Source organism: Rhinoderma darwinii, chromosome 8, assembly GCF_050947455.1.
Source record: "Rhinoderma darwinii isolate aRhiDar2 chromosome 8, aRhiDar2.hap1, whole genome shotgun sequence".
Classification (NCBI taxonomy): Eukaryota; Metazoa; Chordata; class Amphibia; order Anura; family Rhinodermatidae; genus Rhinoderma; species Rhinoderma darwinii.
Genome location: NC_134694.1, coordinates 8,572,256 through 8,585,951, shown reverse-complemented (window position 1 = coordinate 8,585,951; position 13,696 = coordinate 8,572,256). Strand labels below are relative to the sequence as shown.

The following is a 13,696-nucleotide window of genomic DNA, read 5'->3' as shown; positions in this document are numbered from 1 at the left end:
TTATTTGGACTTCGACATTAAATACTCTTTGGTGTTCAGTGATGGCTTCAGGAGGATTATATAACATTTTGGGCCAAATATACAGCACAGGAGTCCAAAACTAGATAATAATATAGCAAAAATCTCAACAGCTACAATGTATTTGCCCTTAGTACTAAGATAAGCCGGAATGAAGGTCGACCAGACACTTAGGAAGGTCAACATGCTAAAGGTAATATATTTGGCCTCGTTGAAGTTGTCCGGTAAGTTTCTAGCCAAAAAGGCAACAACAAAACTTATTGTAGCCAGGAAGGCCAAGTATCCTATGGTGCAGTAGAACATGACAATCGACCCTTCATTACATTCTAAGAGAATAACACCAGTCAAGACATGATAATTATATTCTAGATATGGTGGAAATTTTGCCAACCACACCACGATAATAATCACTTGGATACAGACAGAAGTAGACACAATGAGAATGGCCGTCTTGGAACCAACCCACACCCTCAGGTTACTACCAGGTTTGGTGGCTTTGAAAGCAATGACTACTATGATGGTTTTGGCTAAAATGCAGGAAACACATAGAGAGAATGAGATCCCAAAAAGAGATTGTCTGACGGTGCAGGTCAGTTTTACTGGGCAACCAATGAACAGCAATGAGCAGAGGAAGCAGAACTTCAAGGACAGTAGGAGGACATAGCTGAGGCTTCGGTTGTTGGCTTTTACCACTGCGGTGTTCTGAAACTTAAGAAAAACACACAGAACCATTAAAGCGGTGAGAAAGAAGACGATGGAGAATGAGGCCATCACCAGCCCCAGGGGCTCCTCATAAGAAAGGAATTCGATGATTTTCGGAATGCATTTAGTTCTCTTGCTGTTTGACCATTGGTCTTCTGGACAGAGGTAACAATCCAGAGAATCTGCAATATAAGAATTACTTATACTTGAATTCAAACTTGAAGACATCCATTTTTATACCTCCTTACCCAGTGTTACAGAAATGATGTTCCCCTCAATGTCTTAATATATCATTTTAGGGGATAATGACATCATTCTCACTTTCCAGCAGCCTATAGTTCTCCTCAGAGGTGTAACTTGAAGCTCCTTGGTCCCAATGTAAAATCTGTAACATGGGCCCCCATCTACCAGATACCTTTTCTAATACTGGGGTCTTCATATGTAGCAGAGGGGCTTTGGGCCCCCTCACGCCCCTAGGCCCGTGTGCGACTGCTACCTCTGCACCCCCTATAGCTACACCCATGAGTCCGCTTTCCCTGCTTACAGGCTCTTGGTAAATGTTTATAAACCTCCTCAGCCCTTAAAAGCGTCCATCTAGTGTAATATAGTAAATAGAAGACAGTGCGGAGAGGGAGGAGGGGATGCAGCTGCGGCTTCTCTCCCTTAGTGTGCTTGTCTAACTCATTTTGGGGTCCCAAGGTTTATAGGTATAGTGTGTTTAGATCAGCTCATAATCTACCTCTGGACTGTTAATTCCTTTAATTAAGTCATGTCCAACTAATTTACTTTATTTTAATATGACTGTACAATTGTTCTTAGCACTTGCCACAACTATCCCTGACCAGCAAACTTTATTTAAAATAAATTTTTAATTAATCAAATAAAGATCTATCTATAACAACATTGATCTAATGCCACGAAATCCCCAAAAATCATAAGTAGGGGATGCTGCCAAAAATAATTTCAAGGTGTCAACCCTTATTTACCCGGCTAAGATACAGGGTATATTTAAAGTGTATTTAAACCTTTGACAACGTTTGGATTGGTGGGGGTCCGAGCACTGAGACTCCGACCAATCGCTGAAATGAAGCAGCAGAAGGTCTCGTGTGAGCGTTCAGTCGCTTTGTTTCTGTTCGCCTTTTCCGGAAATTAATGTATCGGAGTACGGACTCAACAGAAATTCCGGTAATTCGATACATCGGCTTTCCGTAAAAAGCCAAACAGACACGAAGCAGCTGAGCGCTCACACAAGCACTTCTGCAGCTTCATTTTAGCGATTGGTGGGGGTGTAAAGGATCTGTCAGACACAGCTTCTGTGTCAACGCCCATAGGTAATCAATCTGCACCTGCTTCTATGTCTGTGAGACTGACTCCATCTTCCACCACTCAGGATGGCAGGCTTAGGAGTGGGAGAGCCTATCACAGCCTGGCCAGATGGAGCTAGCTCCCGCCCTCTGTCTATTTATACCTGCCTTTCCTGTTCCTCCTTTGCTTGTGATTCTTCTCTGATGGTTTCCTGGCCCTGCTGCAGCTTCTTGAACTACTGACCCTCTGCTTGTTATTGACCTTGGCTTTACTGACCACTCTTCTGCTCTGCGTTTTTGTACCTCGCTCATCTCCTGGTTTGACTCGGCTCGTTCACCTCGCTTGTTGCTCACGGTGTTCCCGTGGGCAACTTCCCCATTTCCCCAGCTTCTGTTTGTCTGTCGTGCACCTATTGAGTGTAGGGACCGTCACCCAGTTGTACCCCGTCGCCTAGGGTGGGTCGTTGCAAGTAGGCAGGGACTGAGAGGCGGGTAGATTAGGGCTCACCTGTCTGTTTCCCTACCCCGACATTACATAATCAAGACTGCCTTTGCCGAGAGTCAGCTGGTGACCTTACGTCAGGGTGAGAGACCTGTTGAGGAGTATTGTTCTGACTTTAGGAAGTGGTGCGTAGCTTCTCGGTGGAATGACCCTGCCTTAAGGTGCCAGTTTAGATTGGGTCTGTCGAACGCCCTGAAAGACCTGCTAGTTAGCTATCCCTCTTCTGACTCCCTAGACCAGGTTATGGCTTTAGCGGTACGACTTGACCGACGTCTCAGGGAACGACAACGTGAACGTTTTTGTGTTTTCTCCTCTGACTCCCCGATGATGCCTCCCGAGGTTCCGTTGCTTCGTTCTTCCACGGAAGACTCGGAGGTACCTATGCAACTCAGGGCCTCCGTGTCCCCCCAACAACGTAGAGAGTTCCGCAGGAAGCATGGTCTCTGTTTCTACTGTGGGGATGACAAGCATCAAGTGAACAAATGTCCTAGGCGTAAGATTAAGCAGTTGGAGGAACTTCCGCGCATAAGTGACCATCGGGGAGGTCACTTGGGCGCACAGGTATTTCCCGTAAATATGAAACGTAATAAAATCTTGCTTCCCTTTCAGGTCTCTTTTGGTGGTAGGTCTGCCACCGGCAGTGCCTTCGTGGATTCAGGGTCTTCTGCTAATATTATGTCTGTGGAATTTGCTATGTCTCTAGCTATGCCATTGATTGATTTGCCTAAACCTGTCCCGGTAGTGGGTATCGACTCCACTCCTCTTGCTAATGGTTATTTTACACAGCATACCCCTGTTTTTGAACTCCTTGTTGGCTCCATGCATTTGGAGCAGTGCTCTGTACTGGTGATGCAGGGATTAGCGTCTGATTTGGTTTTAGGCCTTCCCTGGTTGCAGTTGCATAATCCCACGTTTGACTGGAATACTGGGGATCTTACCAAATGGGGTAATGAATGCATGATGTCATGTTTTTCTGTTAATTCTATTACTCCCCCTGAGGAGGTGAACACTCTACCTGAGTTTGTTCAGGACTTCGCTGATGTTTTCTCTAAAGAGGCCTCCGAAGTGTTACCTCCTCATAGAGAATATGATTGCGCAATTGATTTGGTACCAGGAGCTAAGCTCCCTAAGGGTAGGGCTGGGTCTAAAAATATTAAGGCTGATGCACTGTCGCGTAGCTTCATGGCCAGCCCTCCTTCGGAGGAAGATCCTGCTTGTGTTTTGCCTCCAGGTATAATCATTTCCTCTATTGATTTTGATTTAGTCTCTGAAATTGCGGCTGATCAAGGTTCAGCTCCCGGGAACCTTCCTGAGAACAAGCTGTTTGTTCCCCTGCAATTCCGGCTAAGGGTACTTAGGGAAAATCATGACTCCGCACTATCTGGTCATCCAGGCATCCTGGGTACCAAGCACCTCATTGCCAGAAACTATTGGTGGCCTGGGTTGCCTAAAGACGTTAAGGCCTACGTCACCACTTGTGAAGTTTGTGCTAGGTCCAAGACTCCCAGGTCCCGACCAGCGGGCTTACTATGTTCTTTGCCCATTCCCCAGAGACCTTGGACCCATATCTCCATGGATTTTATTACCGATTTGCCTCCATCTCAAGGCAAGTCGGTGGTGTGGGTTGTAGTAGACCGCTTCAGTAAGATGTGCCACTTTGTGCCCCTCAAGAAACTACCCAATGCTAAGACGTTAGCTACCTTGTTTGTCAAACACATCCTGCGTCTCCATGGGGTCCCTGGCAATATTGTTTCTGACAGAGGGGTACAATTTGTTTCATTGTTTTGAAGAGCCTTCTGTAAAAAGTTGGAGAATGATCTGTCCTTCTCCTCTGCCTTCCATCCTGAAACGAATGGCCAAACTGAGAGGACTAATCAGTCTCTAGAACAATATTTAAGGTGTTTTATCTCTGACTGTCAATATGATTGGGTCTCATTCATTCCCCTCGCCGAATTTTCCCTTAATAACCGGGTCAATAACTCATCAGGGGTCTCCCTCTTTTTCTGTAATTTTGGGTTTAATCCACAGGTTCTCCTCCGTTTCACCTGGTAGTTCCAACAATCCCGAGGTAGAGGTCGTTCATCGGGAACTGTGCACAGTCTGGGCCCAGGTTCAGAAGAACCTAGAGGCGTCCCAGAGCATACAAAAGACTCAGGCAGATAGAAGACGTTCTGCTAACCCCTTGTTTGTGGTCGGGGATCTGGTGTGGCTATCGTCAAAAAATTTGCGCCTTAAAGTCCCGTCCAAGAAGTTTGCTCCCCGGTTTATAGGGCCGTACAAGGTCATTGAAGTCCTCAACCCTGTCTCCTTCCGACTGGAGTTGCCCCCGTCTTTTCGAGTACACGACGTGTTTCATGCCTCCCTCCTTAAACGCTGCTCCCCGTCCTTGGCTCCCTCGAGGAAACCTCCGGTCCCTGTTCTCACCCCTGAGGGGGTAGAATTCGAGGTGGCCAAGATTGTGGACAGCAGGATGGTCCAAGGCTCCCTCCAGTACCTGGTCCATTGGAGAGGATACGGGCCTGAGGAGAGGACTTGGGTACCCGCCCGGGATGTTCACGCTGGGGTATTGGTCAGGAGGTTCCACCTTCGTTTCCCCAATAAACCAGGTCCACCTAGAAAGGGTCCGTTGGCCCCTCATAAAAGGGGGGGGGTACTGTAAAGGATCTGCCAGACACAGCTTCTGTGTCAACGTCCATAGGTAATCAGTCTGCACCTGCTTCTATGTCTGTGAGACTGACTCCATCTTCCACCACTCAGGATGGCAGGCTTAGGAGTGGGAGAGCCTATCACAGCCTGGCCAGACGGAGCTAGCTCCCGCCCTCTGTCTATTTATACCTGCCTTTCCTGTTCCTCCTTTGCTTGTGATTCTTCTCTGCTGGTTTCCTGGCCCTGCTGCAGCTTCTTGAACTACTGACCCTCTGCTTGTTATTGACCTTGGCTTTACTGACCACTCTTCTGCTCTGCGTTTTTGTACCTCGCTCATCTCCTGGTTTGACTCGGCTCGTTCACCTCGCTTGTTGCTCACGGTGTTCCCGTGGGCAACTTCCCCATTTCCCCAGCTTCTTTGTACCCTTGTCTGTTTGTCTGTCGTGCACCTATTGAGTGTAGGGACCGTCGCCCAGTTGTACCCCGTCGCCTAGGGCGGGTCGTTGCAAGTAGGCAGGGACTCAGAGGCGGGTAGATTAGGGCTCACCTGTCTATCTCCCTACCCCGACATTACAGGGGGTCTCAGTGCTCGGACCCCCACCAATCAAAACTTCTGACATGTCACTATGAAATATCAGAAGTTTGTCAAACATTTAGTCACCCTTTAAGGGCAAGGGTACTTATAGTGCAAGATTAAGTATATGAGTTACTACTTAGCCTGACATCACCCTGTATATAAACCCTTATATACAGCAGAGTGATGGGCGCTGGCTCCATCCAGCAGTGCCAGTTCTGATGAGTTATAACCTTCTAAATTTTATAAATAACCTTATTATATTTTCTCTTATTATTTGCATTTATAAAGTCCCCTGATGAACCATTGTATGGGAGAAACATGGCTACTTCCTCCTAGAAATAGCACCATTCTTGTCTATGGTTGTGTCTGGTATTTCAGCGTTTAAAAGAATAGACTGAACTGCAATATCAGACACAACCATGGACAAGAGTGGCACTGTTTCTGGAAGGAAATACTATATTTTTTAATTCAGTCAAGACTGTGACTTACTTGTCTGGTTGGAGATCATCCCCTCTGAACACAGGACGCAGTCGAAGCAGCAGACTGGTTGACCTTTCTGTGGGGCTTTCCTATAACCAGGAGGACAATTGTCACTACAGACTGAGAGCGGAACCTTAGAGGGCGACATAGAAGGAACACAATTATCTCAAAAGTGCCGCTCTGTGGTTTGATGAATCTCCATATACATAAATGGATACAAAAAAACAATAGTCACCTTGTCAATTCCTCGTCTCCACTGAATGGCGCTGACGTTGAGGACAAGTTTTTGACCATCACTATTGTAGTCATTGAAGGTTCCTACTTTCCTATATTGACTTTTTCCTCCTTCTAGACTCCAGTTCAGGATATCAAAGTGCCCATAGATATCTCCTTTCCCATCGAATGACACTTCTTCCTCGGCCGTGTTCACAAAGTTAACTCGCTTCAAATAGTGAAGGAGCTGGAGGGTAGAAGAAGCAGGGATGTCATAGAGTTACTAATACACATATCAGACCAGGAGCAGCGGAGGAAATCCAGTCAAGACGCTGGGTCACCATTGGTCTCTGGCTGGAGCGGTTGGGTTGTCATACATGCACAAGCTAATAAAGGCCTTCTTATAGCAAGGGTATCAAATAATAGTCTATAGGTTATAACAGACTGGTACTAGGAACCACATTGATAAGTTTTTCAAGTTTAACATTTGTAATTTTAGGATCTGATCCCAAATCTTGAACCATTGCTATATATAGATGAAATTATAGTTTGATTGACTGGTATGACATAGATGGATAGATATATAGAACCTCCCTATTACAAGTAGATTTAGCAGTAATGCATATTTATTTATATTTAGTGGTTTAGGTTGCATTGGTGTTCGCAGTGTGCTGCCGCCATATTTTGTCTGATAGATAGATAGATAGATAGATAGATAGATAGATAGATAGATAGATAGATAGATAGATAGATAGATAGATAGATATGAGATAGATTAATAGGTCAATAGATGATAGATAGATAGATAGATAGATAGATAGATAGATAGATAGATAGATAGATAGATAGATAGATAGATAGATAGAGAGAGATAGAAGGAATACTGGTTTTACCTGCCAGGGTTGTATGCCATATTTATCACCACAGGACTTCCCAGTAAATGGTCCTTCCCCATTCTTACAAGATAATAAATTGCGGAGCGCATACACAATGGCGTAGAGGGCGTTGTGAGCCATATACACAGCCTGGGATGTAGGATCATTATATTCTGTGATGTCATTAGTCACCAGCTTTTCTAATCCAGTACAGGCCCGGCTGGTTAGATCTACTCCAGATGATGCACTGAGGTTAGCCATGCCTGGTGGCCACTTGCAATTAAATGTCCTTTCCCAAAATTGCTTAATGGACAATATTTCGGGGTATGTCAAAGGGTTCAAACTTTGAAGGAAGGTCGAGAAATTTGGCAGAATCTTTCTACTTCTTGCAATCCCAATAGAACCATTCAGAAAATTCCAAAAATCAGTTTGGAAGAAGACAGGAGACGTATACCAAGCTTCTATGCCCACCCATATTTTACGAGTTACATTTTGTCGAACAACCTCCAAAAATATGACATTGGCCTCCGGTGGTGAGAGGAAAAGAAAAACTGCGGAGGCCGATGACTTCTGAACATTCTCTATAATTTTTGCCGTTTTCTTGGTGGAGGAATCAAGGGCAATTGTTTCATAAAAAGCAATACAAACCCCACTGTTGCTTGCCTGCCTCTGGAGGGAAATCCCACCCTGGGTTCCATAGTCTGTTGAGGAGATGAGTATGCCTATCCATGTCCATCCAAAGACCTTGCACAGCTCGATTAATGCTTGTGGTTGGCCATTAACACTGACAATTGTCCTAAGAAAGGAAGGGAACTCCAATTTGTTGCTCAATGTTGGGAGAGATGCTGCATAGCTAACCTGAGGAGAAGACAAATTCTAATTTGTGAAGCTTACTTGGACCTTGCATCTATATCAGAATCAACAGTGGTGGCTAAAAACAGGCAAATATGAGATCTCCAGAACAATTTGGACAAAATTACCTTTACCATACTAGAAATGTCGAAGCTCTATAACAGCCACTAGGGTTAGTGTCAGACTGGCCCACCAGAGTACCAGAAGCTACAAAGGTCCAGCAGAAGACAACCCCATTAGGACGTTATTTTGGAACCAATCTCTATATCTATGATGCGTGTAGATGTTGGGTGGACTCTCAGAATCCTTTCCTCTTCTGGACCCAAGGAAACCCAGTTTGACACTGGAAGGGGTCTTAGCTCTTGGTCAATGGCTAACATCTTTCTTCTTTCTTTGGCCTCCACTTGGGTATTGCCTAGCCATAGTTCTATTAAAATCGGTTGGTTTCGAGCTTGGTAATTTTAAGATGTCTAGCCAAGTCAATAATGTGCTCTCATTGACCAAGTGCTTGGACCCTTTTAGTGATGGCATCAGTGGGGGCCTCTACTATCTATGAGACATGTCGACAACTATATATGATGGAGAACATCGGAGCTTAGATTCAGGACATTGTCAGACATTGGTTGATTAGGCCAAATTGAGGACCTTCTTCATTAGAACAACTTAAAGAGTCATAAATGATCTTCAACCAAATATTTAATCATGGCAACCAATAGTGGCCATCAGGCCAACATCCGCTCTTCAGGTTTTCAGATACTTACTTGTGGTACTTTCCATAGTCCAAGCATCCTTGCCATAGACACTACAGAAGAAGATAAGGGATCTCCAATGACAGCAGGCACCCAGGGAGGGGTTCCACACTTGTAATTTGGGATTGGGTTTTGACCACCTGAAATAACCTGTACTGTTGCTTTAAGAGCAGAAGACTCAGAGAAACATGAATCATACATCTGGAACCCCAGCGTGATGTTTGGAAGAATCAAGTTCTGATTAATTTCTTTGGTAGCAAATAGTAAAGCAAGAATTGACTTGTACTGGTCTCGTCTGAATCTGAGGAGAAAGCAAATGCAGCTTGAAACCGTATAAAAGGGGTTGTCCAGGATTAGAAAAACATGGCAACTTTATTCCAAAAACAGCGCCACACCGGTCTCCATTGAGGTTAATAGGACTGAGCTGCAATAATACACTCACCCTGTGGACAGGTATGGTGGTGTTTTTTTAAGAAAACAGCCATGTTTTTCTAATTTTGAACATCCCCGTTAAGTCTTAATATTTTCTTAAAATTCATGAAACAAAAAGAGCAGATTTAGATGTAATGCATTGTGGTCAATATTGTCCACTAAATCTATGCCGCCCTCCATACTGGACTGTCTTAAAGGGGAACTTCATCCAAGTACATATGGTGCCATATTGCATTGTTACTCTATCCTTGGTGTAACTAAGTGATTTCTTTACATCTCGATCAGATATTTTTTCGATCCTCCATGTTTAATGGTGACAACTACATGAAAGAGAGTGAAAGTTTGCGTGTAATAGATCCATTATTTTATTTAGAATCCTGATCTGTAACATTATAGATATAAAAAAAAGCTCAAAAAAATACCCCAAATAGTTCGCTAATTGATGTCCAATACATTTTTTTTTTTATTATTGCATTTTATTTTGCTTAGCATTTTTTATATCCTTTTTCTGTTATTGTTTTTTCATTTTATTTATTTATTTATGATCTTTAAAATCCTGGTATTTTATTTTACAAGGTTAACAGTATAATCAGACAGGCTTCTCTCTATATGTCCAGCAAATATTTTATTTTAGATTTTTTATATATATATTTTATAATATATTAATTATAATAATCATTTTTATATGTTTATTTTTTTTATTTTGATGATTATTATTAATACCCTGCCCTTTCTTTTATGAGATTAACAGTATAAATGTACATGTGTTTTATATATTTTTTATATATATATATATATATATATATATATATGTGTGTGTGTGTATAGCAAATATTTTTAACGTTTTTCTATATGTAATTATTTACTTATTATATTAATAATTTTTATATTTTTTATTTTGATTATTATTAATACCCTGCCCTTTGTTTCATGAGATTAACAGTATAAATGTACATGTGTTATTTCTTTATATATATATGTAGTAAATATATGTGTAGTAAATATTTTTTTTATGTTATTATTTATGTTTATATTAATATTTTTTTTATATTTATTTTTGTTTTTATTTTGATAATCATTAATAACCTGGCCTATATATTAGACATAAGATGTATTTATAAAGTCAGGTATAGGCAATTTTTTCAATGTCAGAAAATAGTCAAAACTTACATATCACAGTAACGTGGCTCAGGCTGAGTAGAAAACGTAAGCTTAGGTTGGACTGAAGCTGTATTTATGGGACCGATCAATCCCAACATTATATCTCCTTTCTCACTGTATTCTGTCAGAGGCGCGGTATAGAGAAGACATCTCGATGACTGGGTGCCTATCCGGCTGAGCAGTAAGATCAATATTCTCAACTGGAAGTAGAATCCCATTCTGTTCTTCTATATACTATGAAGAAATAATACAATATTATTCATTATAACTACTTTTATAAACAATAGAGAAATAAAAACACCTACTTAAGATATATACATATTTATTTTACCAGTCTTTAGACTTTTTATGTATTTTAATATTTTTTGAATTTTTTGAAAAAAAATAGCTTAAGTCTAAAAAACTTTAAGTGAAAAAAATAAAATAAATGTATTAAACATGAACTATTAGAATTCAAATATTTATGTAAAATTAATTTATAAAATGAAAATGTAAATTAAAAAAATCTTTTTTTTTTTTATAATCCACCCAGAACTTGCCTTTTTAAAGAAATGGCTCATAAAGGGTGCTGCTCCTGATGTACTCCTGACAAGCGCGGTCCTTGATAATTTATCGGACACAATTTATAATTTCCCAGTCAGTAGGGAGAGCTGTTCCGGGGTCTACTGAGGTTTCCTCTAATGCCTCTCGGCAGATTTCCAAATTATAACCATAATTTCTCTTCCACTATGTAATTTATTGTAACCATTATAATTTCTGACCTGTAATTATTTTGCACTGATCATTTCCAGAGTACATGAGTACAACCTATAATTATAATTCACATGGGCTATATACCAACAGGCCTCAACTTTATCCCAAAGGCCGACACCAGGTGCACGGAAAATCATCCGTAATGAAATGTTTCACAAGAAATGTGCAACTTTCCAATATTTAGATAGCAGGCCTACAATATGTTCTAATTATTACCCCAGGGAACACCCTTAATTTTGTATCTCACATCAAATAAATGGTTTATCTATGTAATATTCATGAATTTAATCAATGTGTAGTCTATATAGGCCACCCAAAACCTAAAATCTGCCATTTATTAGTAAATAAGGACAAGGGCGTACATAACATAGAGGCAGACCATGCGGCTACTATAGGGCCTTTAAAAAGAAGGAGCCCAGCCCGATTGTTCCATCTCTTTTGCTATTGTGCAGGACTCCCCTCCCTAGAGGACCTGCATTGTTACCTCACAAGGGGTGGGGAATTGACCCAAGGGTCATGGAAAAAGTCATGGAATCCTTCTGATCTGGGTGGCCAAACCCTGCATTATAATGGGGAACCCATTTAACCTGTGCTATGGGGGCCCCTCTTTTCTATATATGCAACTGAATCAGAAGTTAGAGCAGTAGCCAAATTTGAATATTTATTTTTGTTTTACTTACAGAGAGGCTGGAATTTTTGAAAGTTTTGTTGTTAGAAGTCACAACAGGAAGTGCAGCCATATTGGTTGTCACCGTTAAATTAGCTTCTCAGGACCTGATGGTAAAACTGTCACTTTGTCTTATATTTGACCAATAACAAAGTAACATTAGCTACAAGAACATGTAGAATAGTTGTAGTATAGAATGTGGCGATGTAATTATCAATGCTGACTGTCACCGTGCGGGGTGTGGACCCACTGGGCCATGCGGGGTAGCAGCTGGCCAACAAGGTACAAAACAATGTCTAGAGTTCGGAATGGGTACCTGAGGCAATGTAGACAGTAGCGGAGACACGACTTGACTTTCTCTGCAGGTGGCACCGTGGATGCAGCGGAAGACTCGACATGACTTTCATAGTAGATACGATAGCACGGGATACAGGGTACAGGCGGCAGGAACGGGTAACACTGGGAACTGGAAAACACTTTGCAAGACAAACTTAGGTATACAGCAACGCTCAGGCGAGGAACAAGTGGGCAGAGCCCCTTTTTATAGTCCAGCAGCCATTTGGGCTAATTATTGATGGGTGACAGCTGGACGCGTACTGGCCCTGCGGGAATCAGTCCGAGGACCTGGAAGTGTGTGCCAGAGTCTCCCTGGAGGGAGCTGACGCCATGAAGACAGATGTCCATGGCCGGGGCCGTCAGAGGGCAAGTGTGAACGACAACGCCCGGCCATAGACGTTACACTGACTAAGTTCCAGTTCCCAGATTTAGTCTACTTCCAAAGTCTGGCACATACAGTAGTAACTGGTTTGACATAAAGTTAGCCTTAAAGAGGGTGCTCAATTTGGACAAACCCTTTTTGTAAGAAGAGTCCCCTGACAATAAGCTGATCTCATGGTTTTCTGCTGTTAGGTCCCACAGTGGCAGGGGCGTAGCTAGGGGGGGCAGGCGGGGCATGTGCCCTGGGCGCAACTTAGAGGGGGGCGAAACTTAGAGGGGGGCGCCAGTGCCACCTCCTCCTGCACTATAATTGTACCTGTGTCTATAGGACACAGGTACAATTAGAAGCAATGAATGGCTGGGTACGTTCCGTGCCCGGCCATTCAGCTCTTTTCTACGAGTGAAGTGGTATCGCGCTTCCATCGCTGAAAGGCGCTGACTGACAGGGAAAGTCATTCTGCCCAGCCAATCAGCGCCTTTCATGGACGCTTCGTTCAACCCCCAGGAGACCTGCGTAGAAGAGAGCAGGTCTCCATTGCTGCCGGCCGGTGTGGGAACGGGATTAAGATGAGTTTGAATAGTTTGTTATTTTATTGTAATAAAAAAGTGTGTGGCATTATCTACAGGGGGGCTTTATCTATGGGGGGGGGCTTTATCTACAAGGGGGCTTTATCTACAAGGGAGGCTTTATCTACAGGGGGGCTTTATCTATGGGGACTTTATCTACAGGGGGCTTTATCTACAGGGGGCTTTACGGGGGGATGTATACTGGGGTGGGCTATCTATGGAGCACCATATACAGGGGTGGGCTATATCTGCAGGGGGGCTATATACAGGGGTGGGCTATCTATGGAGCACTATATACAGGGGTAGGCTTTATCTACAGGGGGGCTATATACAGGGGTGGGCTATCTATGGAGCACTATATACAGGGGTAGGCTTTATCTACAGGGGGGCTATATACAGGGGTGGGCTATCTATGGAGCACTATATACAGGGGTTGCTATATCTACAGGGGGCTATATATAGGGGTGGGCTATCTGTGGAG

The 13,696-nt window shown here is 42.9% G+C and overlaps 1 protein-coding gene across 1 annotated transcript; it reads right to left on the bottom strand.

Annotated features, from left to right (window-relative positions):
* Positions 1 to 12,004, bottom strand: LOC142658955 (extracellular calcium-sensing receptor-like). Its single transcript, XM_075834559.1, has 7 exons — positions 11,945 to 12,004; positions 10,627 to 10,745; positions 8,931 to 9,219; positions 7,336 to 8,175; positions 6,465 to 6,689; positions 6,239 to 6,362; positions 1 to 902 (listed from the first exon to the last, which is right to left on the bottom strand). The coding sequence occupies exons 1-7, from the start codon at positions 12,002 to 12,004 to the stop codon at positions 1 to 3; spliced, it is 2,559 nt and encodes an 852-aa protein (XP_075690674.1).
* Positions 12,005 to 13,696: the final 1,692 nt, after the last annotated feature.

What these genes read in the sequence shown, in the direction of transcription:
- LOC142658955 (XM_075834559.1), bottom strand. Translation starts at nt 12,004, where the DNA reads ATGGCTGCACTTCCTGTTGTGACTTCTAACAACAAAACTTTCAAAAAT. An exon ending in TCAAAAATTCCAGCCTCTCT is followed by an intron (nt 10,746 to 11,944) that starts GTAAGTAAAACA and finishes ATTTCTTCATAG; the next exon opens with TATATAGAAGAACAGAATGG. An exon ending in CGCGCCTCTGACAGAATACA is followed by an intron (nt 9,220 to 10,626) that starts GTGAGAAAGGAG and finishes CTTTCTCCTCAG; the next exon opens with ATTCAGACGAGACCAGTACA.